Source organism: Cervus elaphus, chromosome 9, assembly GCF_910594005.1.
Source record: "Cervus elaphus chromosome 9, mCerEla1.1, whole genome shotgun sequence".
NCBI lineage: Eukaryota > Metazoa > Chordata > Mammalia > Artiodactyla > Cervidae > Cervus > Cervus elaphus.
In genome coordinates this window covers 44,165,236-44,179,623 of record NC_057823.1, presented here as the reverse complement: position 1 = coordinate 44,179,623, position 14,388 = coordinate 44,165,236, and the positions used below count along the sequence as shown (strand labels likewise).

General features: G+C 50.6%; 1 protein-coding gene across 2 annotated transcripts; it reads left to right on the top strand.

Annotated features, from left to right (window-relative positions):
• The first annotated feature begins 287 nt into the window (after positions 1-287).
• Positions 288-14,067, top strand: SH3BP5L (SH3 binding domain protein 5 like). Of its 2 annotated transcripts, none has more exons than XM_043912518.1 (7): positions 288-394; positions 849-1,457; positions 7,614-7,676; positions 7,846-7,974; positions 9,484-9,645; positions 11,454-11,627; positions 12,183-14,067. In XM_043912518.1, the coding sequence occupies exons 2-7, from the start codon at positions 1,275-1,277 to the stop codon at positions 12,627-12,629; spliced, it is 1,158 nt and encodes a 385-aa protein (XP_043768453.1). In that variant the 5' UTR covers positions 288-394; positions 849-1,274; the 3' UTR covers positions 12,630-14,067. The 2 variants fall into 2 exon arrangements, with proteins under 2 accessions (XP_043768453.1, XP_043768452.1); XM_043912517.1 differs by having other exon boundaries at positions 288-404.
• The last annotated feature ends 321 nt before the right edge of the window (positions 14,068-14,388 follow it).

Below are 14,388 nucleotides of genomic sequence, written 5' to 3'. Positions count from 1 at the left end.
TTAATTTCCAACCTTTCCCTATTCACCTCGGTCTCTCGACTTTCATTATCCTCCGTAGTTTTTCTCGGCACAACCCTCCCGTATTTCAGTTTCATTTATCAGTGGTAGAGAATGGGTTGGAGGCAATGTAAGGTGAGAGTCAGCGCCGTGAGACACCATTTTGTACGGAAAACGAAGGCTAGGAGTAGATGAGCGTTGAGGAATCCAGACGTGACCTGGTTAGCAGGAGAGCGTGAGAGGGAGGGGCGAGAGGGAAGAAAGGCGTTTTTTTTTTTTTTTTTTAACAGGATGATGTATTTCCGTTTCCTTTCGGCCTCGTTGTATTTGGTTGGACCAGCTTGTTGCGGGGAGGGCGGGGGAAGATTGTTTGCAGCGGAGATCCGCGCACGGGAAGGTAAACTGAGGTAAAGTCGAACAGAGGGCGGGCTTTGCGCCTGGCTGTGTAGGAGGCTTGCGGCCAGCCAGGGTCCTTGTGATTTAGGAAGAGCGGGGGTTGGAGATGCGAGGCTCGGGTTGTCCGCAGAATTGGAGAGAGAAGAGGAGGTGGGGTGGGGCTGGGGGTTAAAAGGTGATCTGCAAAGCCAGACTGGGGTGGAATGACGCGGGCTGGGGAAGGGTTGGGGGAAATGATGGAGAGGATTTGGATGCGGAGGGAAGTCTGGAAGGCGCTGGTGGGGAGGGGCTGGGCCCAGAGATCCTGGGACGCGGGAAAGGAGTTGAGGGGGTTGGTCGGAATGTGGAGGTGTGGGAGGAAGGTAGTAAAGTCCTTGGGAGGCTGAGGGATGGAAAGAGGCTGGTAGCCGACGTTCGAATGCTGACCGTGTACTTGGCCATTGTTTCCCCTGCAGCTCCTCAGAGACTCTTAGCCAGCAGCCTCTGCTCAGGCCCAGCCTTCTCTCTCCAGTTGCCACCACAGCCTGGAGGCGCCTGCCTCCGCCCTCCCGAATGGTGCTCCTCCTCGTAGGCCTCGGCCCAGGATCCAGGCCCCCTTTGCCCCCCGCCTCGGAGCTATTGCTCCGGGTCTCTCCTGGTGGACTCCCTGTGACGGGGAGGGAAGGACTTTTGCATATACAAAGCTATAGCTCTTGGGACCCCACTGGCCACTTGAATCTCGGCCTCTAACCGAGTCTGAGGTTCTTCTTGTGTCCTGTTTCCACCCTTTGAGAAGAGAAACCCTTCTTGCCACCCAGAGCCCAGGAAGCCCCAAGCTGGGGCCCTGGTCCCAGCATGTCAGTCCTCTTTTATGCTTAGGGCTGTGCCTTCTCCCTGCCAGCATGGCTGAACTCAGGCAGATTCCAGGGGGGCGGGAGACCCCACAAGGGGAGCTTCGGCCTGAGGTTGTAGAGGATGAAGTCCCTCGGAGCCCAGTTGCAGAGGAGCCTGGAGGAGGCGGAAGCAACAGCAGTGAAGCCAAATTGTCCCCAAGAGAAGAAGAAGAACTGGATCCTAGAATACAGGTTAGAAGACTGAGCTGGGGGAGGACAGGGAAATTAGATTCTAGCTTTTCTGAAGAACTGTCAGATAAATGAGTTAGACTTACTCTTTTCCCAGTGCACTGGGGCAGGAAAGGAAAACAACGATTGTCAACAAATCATTGTAGTGTAGTGTCACAAGTGCTGAAAGAGTTGTGTAGGTGGGAGTACAGAGAGAGGCTGGGCCTGAGTGCCTGGGATGTGTTGCTGCTGGCTTTACTGATAAATTGAAGTGACAAATTGGCAGTAGGTGTAGGAAGCACACTTTAGGTCAGAAGAGAGTAGAACTGTTGTTTCTTTTCCAAATACGCCAAGGGGCTCAACAACCCCCTGGCGTATTTGGAATGGGATGTGAGAGAAGATGTATTTGAGATTGGAGGCAATTTTGAATCTTTTCCCCTCTTCTGCTTTCTTATCATTGCCTCCCAGGGACATTCTTATTTGTGAAAGGTGAGACTTTTCATGTCTTACAAAGGTGGCACCAGGCGTAGGCCTGTAACGAAATCTGATGTGTGCAGAGAGTTATATCAGGTGCGGTCAATCCTTCATAATACAGATTTCTTGCTTTGAGGATGCTGGGTCAGTCAAACGAGTGGAGGAGCTGATCTGTTTGCCTTGGAGCATTTACTAGTTGGTAGAGGGGCAGAACTTTGTGAAGGAGGCCGTGGAGGAGGAGGACAGGCCGCACACGCAGTAGATGCATGACCAGCTGAGGCTGGATTGTGGTGTTTCTGGACAGTGTCAGGGAAGAGTTCCCTGGAGAAGCTGTTTAGGTAGGTGAGAGCCGGGGTGCTCCTGTATGTTTGGGGCCTGAGTCTGCTGTTTGGTATGGTAGCATCCCACAGATTCTGATGTGGCAGTGATTCACACCTCTGCAGGTGAGCAAGAGCCTCCCAGCGCTCTCATTCCTGGGCTTCTCTGTCAACAGACCTTTATTAGGTTACTTTAGTGAGTCAGGAAGGTTTCAAAGCTACTCCTCGCATTCTTCCTGCTTTCTCTTGGTGGAGTTTCCTGGGACATGTGTGGGGAAACTGTCTGTGCTGATAGCGTAGTAGTGGTGAGCCATTTGTTTACTGGCATGAGTCAGTAATTTATTTCTGCTCTGTTTCATGGGCATTGCATTGAAAACAACTCAATTTCTCCTGCTAGTTCTATATAGATTTGTTGTCCGCCTAGGAAACAAGTTGTAGTGAAAAAAAAACCTTGGGCTGAGATTCAAGCCTCTTCTAGCCCTATGATTTGTGATTTTCATGTAAGTTACATAACCTTTTCAAGCCTCCTTTTCTTCACTTGTAACATGGAAGCTTGGTCTAGCTTATTTGCACAGCTCTTTGCCACTCTGCTCTGACCCTGTCCTGTGATTCTTTTCTTTTACAAACTCTCTTGCCTGTCTTTGATGAAAGTTTGTAGGTCTTGCTTTGAGAAAGAGATCTCTGTTTGTCAGGGAGGAGGGCCTGTTGATATCCTTCATATTCCCCTCTGCATCATTCCTTGCTCCACTCAGGAGGAGAATCAGTTGTGATTTCTTTGCTCAGTCGCTTCTGCTCCTGTGTATTTTTCCATTGCCTACACAGGCAAAAGTGGTGGTGTGAAAAGGCAGCTTTCATGCTGCGCTGTTCAATAAAGTAGTCACTAGCTGCATGTGGATATTTAAATTCAGTTAAGAATCAATAAAAAAAAAATGCAGTTCCTCAGGTGTTGCTGGCAGGGCAGATGTAGAACATTTCCATCATCATCGACAGTTGTATTGGGTGAACTCTGTAAGGGTCCGAGAATATTGAGCGAGAGTAAGATTCATCTTGCCTTCAGTGAGCTTGCAGTGTTAATGAAGCAAGAGGGACAGGAGGACCCTAGTCTCTCTTGCTAAACCAAGAGGCACGTTGTGGAATGTTGTAGGTTATGTAGGGAGGCAAGGTCTTATTTTAGAGGCCTCCCTCGCTGATGAGACTGGTGTAGTTCTCTGGCCTCAGCAGAGATGCAGCGTCTTCTTGCTGTGTGGGAGAGGCAGCTTGATGTGAGGAGCGCCTTTCATGGTGAAGGCTGGTGGCCTTCAGCTCTGAGTTTGGGCTCTTCTAGATGAGAAAGACATTGGGTATGTGTCTTTTGAGTTTCTTTGTAGTGTTGGCAACACTACAGTGTTGTTCTTTGTAGTGTTGGCAACACTAGTGTTGACAGTGTGCAAGATCATGTTATCCTGATCCTGTGTTTTAGCACTTTAAATAGATTGGTGCATTCAGTGGGTCTCTACCCACAGATCCATCAGTACCTATCAGGAAAGTTTAGAAACACTTGTTCCTGAGCTTCGGCCAGACATTCTTCTCTTGTTTGGGGTGAGAAGTTATGACTGGTGGCCTGGGTGAGTCCACTGATCCAAGGATAGTCCAAAGATGGAGACCCTCTTCAGGTATTTTCTGGAACTCCCAGAAGTGGTCCTTTAGGGCCAGGCTCTTTCTGGCGTGGGGAATGGGGATTCTTGGCAGACAGGCAGCTTGTGCCTTCTTGTCTGGAAGTTGTCTAGAATCCTTCTGGAAGCTGGAGGGAAGCCAGGTGGTTGCCAGCTGTAGGCCTACCTGAAGTGTGCTGCATCCCAGGGAAGTCCACTGGATGTCTCTGTGTGCTTGACCTCAACACAGTTTTTCTGAGGCATCCAGGCTGGGCCTTAGCTTTCTGAGAGGCAGGGTCCCAGTGACAGGAAGGAATAGAGGAGGGTAGTACTGGGATGGGCCTGGGTCTTCTCTCCTATGACCTTTCTCAGCCCTGTTTGTGATGGACACATTTCTTTCCTCAGGTAAGTAGATGCTTTCATTCACCTCCTCCTCCTCGGAGTGACTTTGCAATCTCTGGATTGTCTGAAATGTTTAGTTTAGCTTGCTCTGGAGGTCATTTTTACTTTATTTCTAAGTCTTTAGGTCATGGATCACCCCAATCCTCCTGACTGACTGGGGACTTGGGTTTTTTTTTTTTAATCAAGATATATCAATATTTGATTTAGGGTATTATATAAATTTCGGGTGTACAACACAATTTATAAGATTATACTTCATTTTGGGCTTGAGTGTTTTAATGGCTTGCACAAGTTGGGCAACAGCATCTGTCTCCTAACTGCCTTTGACTCAGTGGCCTGGCATCCTGGGCATCAGCCTGGTGTGCTCCGGGAAGGTCACCCTCCCTGCGGGCTGCAGGCTCACTGATGGATGGTGAATGCTGACTCAGGCTTCATCCTCCTCGAATTCGATTTCAGTCAGGTGCCAGGAGTCCCTGGTGCAGCAGGCCAAATGGAATGTGTCGCCAGTGGCCCAAAGCAGAGCCCTGGGTGCTTGTTGGCTTCCTGCTGTGCTTTGCCCTGGGTTTGCCTCAGCCTGGCTACCCTCATCCCCTAACCCTTTGCCCTCCACCCTGCTCTCTCCCCAGTCTCCTTGTCCTGTTAGAGCTTTGTGACTCTGAGGAGCAGACCTCAGAGTTAATAGGAAGCCTTTTTAAATTGCTGGACGTGCTTCATGGGTACAAGTTTCAGTGTAGAAAGACATACATTCCTGCTTCTGTAGACCAAGAGCCAAAGTCTTTTGTTTTCTTTCCAGTGACGATGACTTGCCATTCACTCCTCTGATGATCTTGTCAGGGTCTGAGAGTGCTTTGGGCTGTGGAACCAAATGGGATCCTGTCTTAGACCTTGGTTCACTCAGAGGAATGTTATAGGTGCCTTTTCCCCACTTCTTCCTCTTCTCCCCAAAATTATTATTATCTTACCAGGACTGTAGGTGGTTTTCTTAGGTGGTGGTACTCCTGTCTTTGAGGCATCCATCTAAGGACTTCAGTAGTCCTAGGAATGTAATCAACAGTAGCAGAAAGCCAGATCATAGGTCAGGTCTTGGGTCCCAACTCCATCCCTGATTCCCTGCCCTATTGTTTCTTGTCTATCAAATGTGAATGGGTTGAGATAGAGAGTATTCCAGTGGGAACTGCTGAAAGGACTGGTCACCTCCTCCCTTAGATTATCTGAAATCCCCTGTGGGCCAAGTCCAGCCACAGAAAGCAGAGCCCAAAGAGGGCCCAGTTGCCTCTCACCCAGACAGGAATTGTCTTTTCTGACAGTTTCTTTGTGGTGATCTCATTAGCTGAAAGTGACGTTCTTGTCAGGAAGGCACCGTGAAACTCAAGACTGTGTGTGTGTAGGGTGGTGTTGGCACTGCCCCAGGCTTCCTCTGGGGTTCTCTGAGCCAGAGAACCGGCTGCCTGTTTTCCACAGTGGCCACTTGTTACCATATGAGCACTGAGTTGTGTGACTAATCAGTGGATCTTGTGCACTAACTTCTAGATCTACACAGACCAGTACAGGAGCCACATGCGACTATCCACGCTAAGGTGTGCTCTAAGGTCAGATGCATGTGGATTTCAAAGCCATGGTTTAAAAAAAAAAGTTACAATATTATGTCGATAACAGGTTGAAACTGTTATTATTTTAGATATATTGAGTTAAATGAAATGTACTGTTAAAATTTCATCTTGGTGGTTTTCTTTCTTTTACAAATGTGGCTTTTATAAAACTAAAAATTTCACATAAGGCTCACATTATATTTCTGTCAGATATCTCTGTTCTGAAAAGTTTAGAGACAAGTTTGTGGTCCTCTTTGAGGCAGAGTCTACATTGTTGTGAGTATGTGTATTTTCATATCATTGTTCCTGGTTTTGTTATATGTTTCCTCCTTTGTGTTCTATCTTATACTGTAATTAGAGCATATAACTTGATTTCTTGCATTCTTACTTGCTGACTCAAATCTTTTAGAGCTTGAGGTGAGGTACAGAAATAAAAGGACTAAAGGATCCCACAGTGGGTTTTTGAAAGAGCCAGGCGAAGTATGCAGGAGCAGTGATGGCAGCGTTCCTCACTGCCCAGTGCAGGTGGAATGTAGGGCTTGGCCATAGGCAGCAAGCAGACACCAGGCTGGCTACTGCTGGCCTGTCCAGGGCTCCTGGAGGAGGACGCTATAGCTGAGCACCACGCATCTCTCCAGGCACTGCTCCTCCTCGGGAGTGTCACTGGCTCCCTGGGCCCCAGGAACTTGACCAAGGGGAGGGGAGGATACTCATGGCCAGCACCCTCCCTGCCACTGAAAGGCACGGGTGGCTTTTGCGTCTTTTGCCAGTGCTTGGGGCCAGTGAGGAGTTCAGGCCAGTGTGACTGGAGAACTTCTTCCTGAGGCTCTCCCTCCTTGCCATAGGATCTACTCTGTGGGGGCCTGGGGTCCTGTCACCACTGCCCAAGCAGTTAGAGGTCTCTTGAACCACGTGTTCTTCCCTAATCTTGACCTTAATTGTCACGAAGTCCTAATGATTTTGCATCCTGGATTTCCCAGGGATCTGCCCTCTCCTCTCCCACCTGAAGTACTACAGACAGCCTCCACTTTTGTCTCTCTGGCCCCTCCAAGCTTTCCCTACATTGCCCAAGTCTGCCTTCCTAAACCACCGGGGGCATCAAGCTCTGAGGGGTTGCCCCTGCCGTTGGGAGAAGTCCGAGTATCGTGTCCCTGTGCCCCAGCCTCTCTGGCTTCTCTCCTGACAGCCTGCCTGCCCCGGTCACCTGCTCTCCTGTTGATTCCCAGCCCTTATCATGCCCCCCTCTCCTATGGCTCCTCACACCACCAAGGGCCTGTTGCTTACTATTGGGCTGTGAGCTGCTGCATCTTTGTGCTCTAAATTCTAGGTTTCATGGTGCTGGGTGTCTAAGTGTGTAGTAAAAATATGCCGGGTGAGTAGGGCCCAGGGGTTTCTCCTTGCCTGGGACAGAGACCATTAGCTCTGAGGAGACTCCTGGCTGGAGTATGAGAAGGAGGTGGTGGTGCAGTCCGATGGCGACAGACTTGTTGCCACTGTGTTGTGTGCATTGGAGTTTTCCAACCTCAATTCTCTTGTCCTTAAAATGGGGGTTTACTACTTGATATAGAGGTGGAATTGTGAGGATTACAAGAGGCTGTATGTTACTAGATCTCTTGACAAGAAGGCATTTGACAGTGACCTCCTGTTCCATTTCTTCCCTTCACTACTTGGCTGGACTTTCCCTCTGTGCCCATTTTCCTGCCCTGCCTGGTTCATATGAGGCTGCTTTCCTCTGCTGCTCTAACTTTCTGCCTCTCTCTGTGTCAGGAGGAGCTGGAGCATCTGAACCAGGCCAGCGAGGAAATCAACCAAGTGGAGCTGCAGCTGGATGTGAGTGATACTCCTTTTCATCACACTCTTGGGCTGGTTCCAGAGGTGCTTTCATCATTTTCTGTCCTCTTTCAGTACAGTGGCAGGGGAAGGGGCATGTATGAAAAACAAGAGGGGTTAGGACCCACGCGCGTGCCTCCCTCTGCCCGTGTCCCTATCCTTTTGCCAGGAGGCCAGAACCACCTACCGGAGGATCCTGCAGGAGTCAGCAAGGAAGCTCAACACGCAGGGCTCCCACTTAGGGAGCTGCATCGAGAAGGCCCGGCCCTACTATGAAGCTCGGCGGCTGGCTAAGGAGGTACGGCCAGCTGACCTACATTCTAGGGTGGGGGGCTGCATGCAGAGCCTGGCCCTGTAGTCTTCTGTCTCTGTATGGGGTGTGAGACAGATCACCTTTTCTAGTCATCTTTTCCTCTTGTATCCCCTTTGATTCATGCTCTCTTTGCTTGCTTCTCCACTTGTTTACGCCCTTTCCTTCTTTTAAAATTTTTCTTTATATAAATAATATGGTGTCAGTATTAGAAGGCTGTAAGTGTAACTTGTAACTATAAAACAAGATAAGAGAACCAGAATCTTCCGCAGATTCAACCTCATGCATGTTTTGTGATTTTTGTACCTGAAAGTTGTTTTAATCAAGTATGAAGGTGACAGACACAGAGACAACTGCCTTAAAAAAGTTTATTACTTAGTTCCTAAGAGAATAGAGCCTGTCAGATTATTCAGGACTACATGGGGATGCACCTGAGTGGGTGAGGAGGCAGAAAATGTGAGGGGAAAGTTTATCTCAGAGCTTTTATTGTAGAGCCTTTATTGTTGTTTTCGTGGGAAGGAGTGGATAAGACAGGGTAGGCAGCTTTGAGCAAATTTAGGATTGGCCAGTTTGAATAACAGAGGCAGGCTCTGGGCTATGGGGAAGGTCTCTAGTTTTCTGGTACCTAGCCTTTCAGTGATTTAGAGCAGGGGAACTACTGGCTTAAGAGAGTTAGATAAAGGAGGTGATGGGCTTCAGATTGCTGGATTTACATATAAAAAGTGTGCTCACAGAGTAGTTCACTGTCTCTAGAAATTAGGCAGCCCTAGAAGGGCCAGCAAGGCCTCCAAGATACCAAAACATCATGAAACATAGAAAATAAAAATGTGATTAATACAGCACAAATAATCTCTGAAAAAAAATTTTTTTTAATATATCCTGCCAAAATGGAATCACACACGTAGTGTTTTTATCTCTTTATTATTTGAAGACATAGTTCCATGTCAAGAATTACCCATCCATGCCATTGTTTTTAGGAATTTAAGATTTTCTTATGTACTATTATTTGTTTAACCAGTTTTCTGTAACTGAAAACTTAGGTTTGTTTCTAGTATTTTGTTTGGTAACTATGTTTATGATGAATATCTCCAAGCAGTTGTCTGGTTATTTCATTCAGCTTAACCTGCTGGACTGGAGCTGATGGTCTCAACCATCAACTAACCACCTTCCAAGTAAAAGGTGTGGATTTTTCTTTGTTTTCCCTAGGGCAAAAGTCCAGCAGCCTTGGAGAATGCTGGATTTTATACACTTTGCCCTCCACTGGCAGTGTCCTATTTCTACATGTATTTCTTCTCTTAGCTATACCCTTGCAACATATTCTTTGTAGAATTTTGCTTCCTCAGCACTTATCCTTAGTGCAGTTTGCGGGGTGAAGCCAACATTACAGTGGGCCTTTTTCCTTCTCTCTCGTCCTTGCCCAGGGAGGGTCTCCGTAGGCAGCCAGGGGTCCTTTGCAGCTCACTCTCCTGGTGGTCCTTCCCCACCCCCCCTTCCCAGGCCCAGCAGGAGACACAGAAGGCAGCACTGCGGTATGAGCGGGCTGTGAGCATGCACAACGCTGCCCGGGAGATGGTGTTTGTGGCTGAGCAGGGCGTCATGGCTGACAAGAACCGGCTGGACCCCACGTGGCAGGAGATGCTCAACCACGCCACCTGCAAGGTGAGCCAGGCAGTGCCAGCTGGTCCCTTCTGCCAGTTCTAGTGCTTTGTTTGCTTTCCCTGAATCCTGTCACCTTCCTCACTCCTTTCTGTCTCTCTTCTGCTCCTGCCTTCCCTCAGTTTTGATTCTGTTTCAGGAAAAGTCTGGTCCTAGCTCTCTGCCCTATTTGGCCTCCAGTGTGTCCCATATATACTTCCTTTTGACTTAGAAGGTCCTTCTTGGCTCTTCTTGAATCTTGCCTCCAGATGTGGGAGTGACTCAAGTAGTAGTTCATTCCTGAATGCTCTGGATTCAACTCTCCTTTGTTATGTTTAGCTGTGACCCTTTGTTTCTATTTTCTGAATATTCTTCCTTTCTTGCTTTTGAGCTCTGCCAGTGTACCTTGGTTCTTGAAGTATACCCTGTGTATTATTTCCAGTCTTTTCTATGGGGATTCCCTTGTGGCTCAGGTGGTAAGGAATCTACCTGTAATGTGGGAGATGTAGGTTCGATACCTGGGTTGCGAAGATCCTCTGGAGAAGGGAAAGGCCACCCACTCCAGTATTCTGGCCTGAAGTTGGCCATGACTGAGAGACTTTGGCTTTGCTTTTGTGAGGGTTGAGGAGTGGGAGGATCCCTGGCATCAGCTCTAGTCTCCCACCTTCACCTTGTAAAGAGCAAGTGTCTTAGTCCATTGGCTTTACTACAGAATAGCAGACTGGGTGGCTTAAACATCAAAAGTTTATTTTCTGGAGGCTAGGACATTTCAAGATCAAGGCACAGGCAGATTTGGTGTTTGCTGAGGGCCTGCTTCTTGCTTCCCATACAGCCAGCTGTCTTTTCACTGTATTATTACGTGGCTGAAGGACTGGGGGAGCTCTTTGAAGCCTCTTTTATAAGGCAGATAATTTCATTCATGAGAGCTCCCTGCTCTTGAGCTAATCACTTCTTAGAGGGCCCACATTAAGGTTAGGATTTCAACACAAGAATTTTTTTTTTGCAGGGGGATGGGGTGGGGCATGTACTTCTCTGGTGGTTAAGATTTCACCTTCCAGTGCAGAAGGTGTGGGTTTGATCCCTGGTGGGGGGAGCTAAGATCCCACATGGCTGGTGGCCTGAAAAACCAAAGATAAAACAATGTAACAAATTCAATAAAGACTTTAAAAATGGTCCACAGTTAAAAAACAAAACACCTAAAAAAAAAACTTTGAGGGGACACAGTCATTTATTTTGTAGGAGTAAGTGTCAGCTCCTGATGAGTGGTCATGTCTCAAGCTTTTTTGTGTGCTCCTCCTTAGTCCAGGCCCATGGGTCACATGAGGGCAGGAGTTCCACTCCTCTGGAACTCACACAGCCCTGGGGGAGGGGTTGCTGAGTCTGTGTGTGTGTGAGGTCGACTCCTTGGTCTTGGTGGATGCGGTGGCTGGAGCCCTTGCCTGTTAGCTGCTTGGACGTGGAAACCTGGAGAACCCAGTGCAGAGCTGTGGCTCTCCCAGTGAGGCTCCTCCCTCCCCCCAACCCCCAAGGTTGAGCTCTGAGAACCGTGATGTGGCAGATGTGTCACAGATGGATGGACATTTCCTGCACGCTCGTGCGCGGGCTAGAGGACCTCAGCACCTCTTGGCAGCAACAAAGCTGAGGTGGCGGGTGGTGCGGGTAACAGTAGGCAGGCGCGAGGACCCAGGGTTCCCTTGTGTCTTGGCAGCTCAGTGCCGTCTCCGGGCTCTGTAGGCAGTTTAACACTTGGAGTGACAAGACTGGGCAGGCTGTAGGGGCAGGAGTGTGGCTCCGTGTTCAGTGATGTGTGTGCCCCGCCCCACTTGGCCCAGGTGAACGAGGCCGAGGAAGAGCGGCTTCGTGGTGAGCGGGAGCACCAGCGGGTGACGCGGCTGTGCCAGCAGGCCGAGGCTCGGGTTCAGGCCCTGCAGAAGACCCTCCGCCGCGCCATTGGCAAGAGCCGGCCCTACTTTGAGCTCAAGGCCCAGTTCAGCCAGATCCTGGAGGTAGCTGAGTGGGGGACGGGGGTGGGGGTCGGGGGAAGGATGGGAGAGGGGGCAGGCTAGGAAGGGAGGGCAGGTAGAGGGAACACTAGTCTGTTTCTCTGGGCCATCCACCAGGCCCGTGTAGTGGGACAGGTATGTTCAGAATGACTCCATAGGAATGGGAGTTGGGGTTGGAGAATGGATGCTGACAGAGAAGGGAGGTAAAGGAGATGTGAAAATTGGCGGAAACCAGAGAGAATGGGGAGCGAAGAATTGGCCAGATAGGGAAAGGGAACAATGGGAAGAGGAGAAGCAGTGGGTGGGAATGAAGACCTAGGAGGAAGGCCCTGGAATGTCAGGAAGGACCAGGGCAGGTTGCTGGGGAAGGAGGATCCCAGGAAAAAGGAGTGGAGAGGGGCTGGGTAGGGTTGGTTCTGCACTGCAGATGAGTGGTTGGGGATGAGCAGAGCCCAGATTGGGAATGGGACATCTCAGTGGGTTTGAGAGGACTTGGCAGCTCCAGGGGCCTCAGACAGTTGCCCAAAGGGTCACCTGACTCTGACCCTCCCTCTGCAGGAGCACAAGGCCAAGGTGACGGAGCTGGAGCAGCAGGTGGCCCAGGCCAAGACCCGTTACTCAGTCGCCTTGCGCAACCTGGAACAAATCAGCGAGCAGATTCATGCACGGCGCCGGGGCCAGCCTGCTCATACCCCGGGCCAGAGGCGCTCCTCTCCAGTGGGGGCGGAGGCTGGGCCTGATGGTGGCGAGGATGCGGACAGCGGGATCATTGAGGGGGCGGAGGGTGGAGGGCTGGAGGAGGGCGTCAGCCTGGGGCCTGGCCCTGCCCCGGACACCGACACGCTGAGCCTGCTGAGCCTGCGCACTGTGGCTTCGGACCTGCAGAAGTGCGATTCCGTGGAGCACCTGCGGGGTCTCTCGGACCACACCAGTCTAGATGGCCAGGAGCTGGGTCCTCGGAGTGGGGGTCGTGGAGGTCGCCACCAGCGCAGTATCAGCCTGTAACCCCGTGCTCAGGGTGGCTGATGCATTCATACCACCACTGGCCCAAGGAGGGCCCTGCAGGTTCCTAGCTCCCTCTCCTCGGGTCCTTGCTTCCCTCAGAGAGGGCAGGTTGGCTGTGTCTTGAGTCTGTTGTATATGTCCTGGCTTTCTCACCTGGCCCTGCCCCCGACAGGTGGCAGCTCTCTTTGCCTTACCCTTTCAGAAGGCTTATCTTTGGCTCTGACATCTCCTTTCCCTGTGTTGGTCCTTCATAGTCTGTCTGTCTGCTGCCCTCTTTCTGACTTCTGTCTGGTTTTTCCCCTCAGGGAAATTTGTCTGGGCGGCACAGGGAAAGCATCAGAGAAGGTGGGCACTGGATCTGGGTCCCAGCATCTTGGTCCCCCCAGCTTGAGTGAATGGATGGGTCCCCCTCCCACCTACTCATCTCCCAGGTGGTTCCTGGGATGCTGCGGAACCCTCCAGCAGCCCAGCAGCCCATCCTCTGTCCCAGCCTGCTCGTGGGTAACATGTAAGAAGTGCTGCAGGACTGTGTGCCTCTGGACGACACCACCCATCCCTTCAGTACTCCCTCCTCATGACCGAAGCCACCTGTGCCTCAAAGCAGGACTTGAGGGATACTGGTGTCAGGGAAGGTGAAGCCCAATCCCATTGTCAACAGAGGGGACACTACCAACTCCAAACAGGCTCCTGTGTGCGTTGCGTTTCCCCAGCTGGGCTGTGTCCAACATTGCCAAGGTGCTAGTGGGTCCATATTGGGGGGGTGGAGATGTAGTGAGGTTCTGACGGCTGAAGCTCTTCCCATTTCTGCTGTGGAGTTAGGTCTGTTTACTTTTTCTGGGTAGAGGATGCTGAGCCAAATCTCAGAATTCTTCTACAGGGTGGAGTTAGGGAATTTGGTGCTCAATTGCTCTCCCTCACTCTTCCCAAAACCAAACCATACCTAGTCCAGGATCTCTTGGGGGATGCTCAGGTTTGGCTGCAGAACCTCTGCTGATACAGGGCAGGGTTGGCCTGCGGTGAGGGAACCCACCCTCCATAGGGAGCAGTTTCAGGTGTCTGATGGCACTCCCATGCTGTGTGGGGGAAAGGCAGGGAAGCTACACTGGATCTGGGTGCCTTGGGGAACCGATCCTCCTGTCCCACCCCAGGAGGGCTGAGAGCTGGACTCTGGACAGGAGAATTTGTGCCTAGGCCTGTGTGCTGCTGCCATCAACTAGGGGGGGTGGGGGGTGGGGAGCAGGCCTTCAAATTGAGGTTGTCTCCCTGTCCCAGGGTTAAAACAGGATGGTCATGATGAGAACTGCCAGGTTTGAGGTGGCCATGGGTGGAGGGAAAATGGAGGAGGACGTGGGCGTGCGTGCGTGCATGCATGTGCCTGTGTGTATGGGGGGAAAGGGTCTGCCCCTGATTTTATTTAAATAAAATAGTTTATGTAACAGTAATGTTTATTGTCCCTTTCAGGGGAGGGAAGAGGAGAAAGGGGTGAAGATGGAGAGAAGGGAGGAGCAGGGTGAATGAAGCAAGGTGCATTTTGATGGAGTAGTCAGGGAAGGTCTCTTGGGAGGTGAAGGATGAGAATGATCAAACTTCCAGCCATGAGAGGAGGGAAGGCTTATGGCCACAGGGCTGGGGTGAATGCACATCAGGTCAGTGGTGTCTGGCAACACTCTCCCCCACCCCCCACAACCACCAATCTGCAAGCCAGGAAGGGATCTCTGCAGGGTGGAGTGGGTGTGTCAGCCACTGGTGGTATAGATGA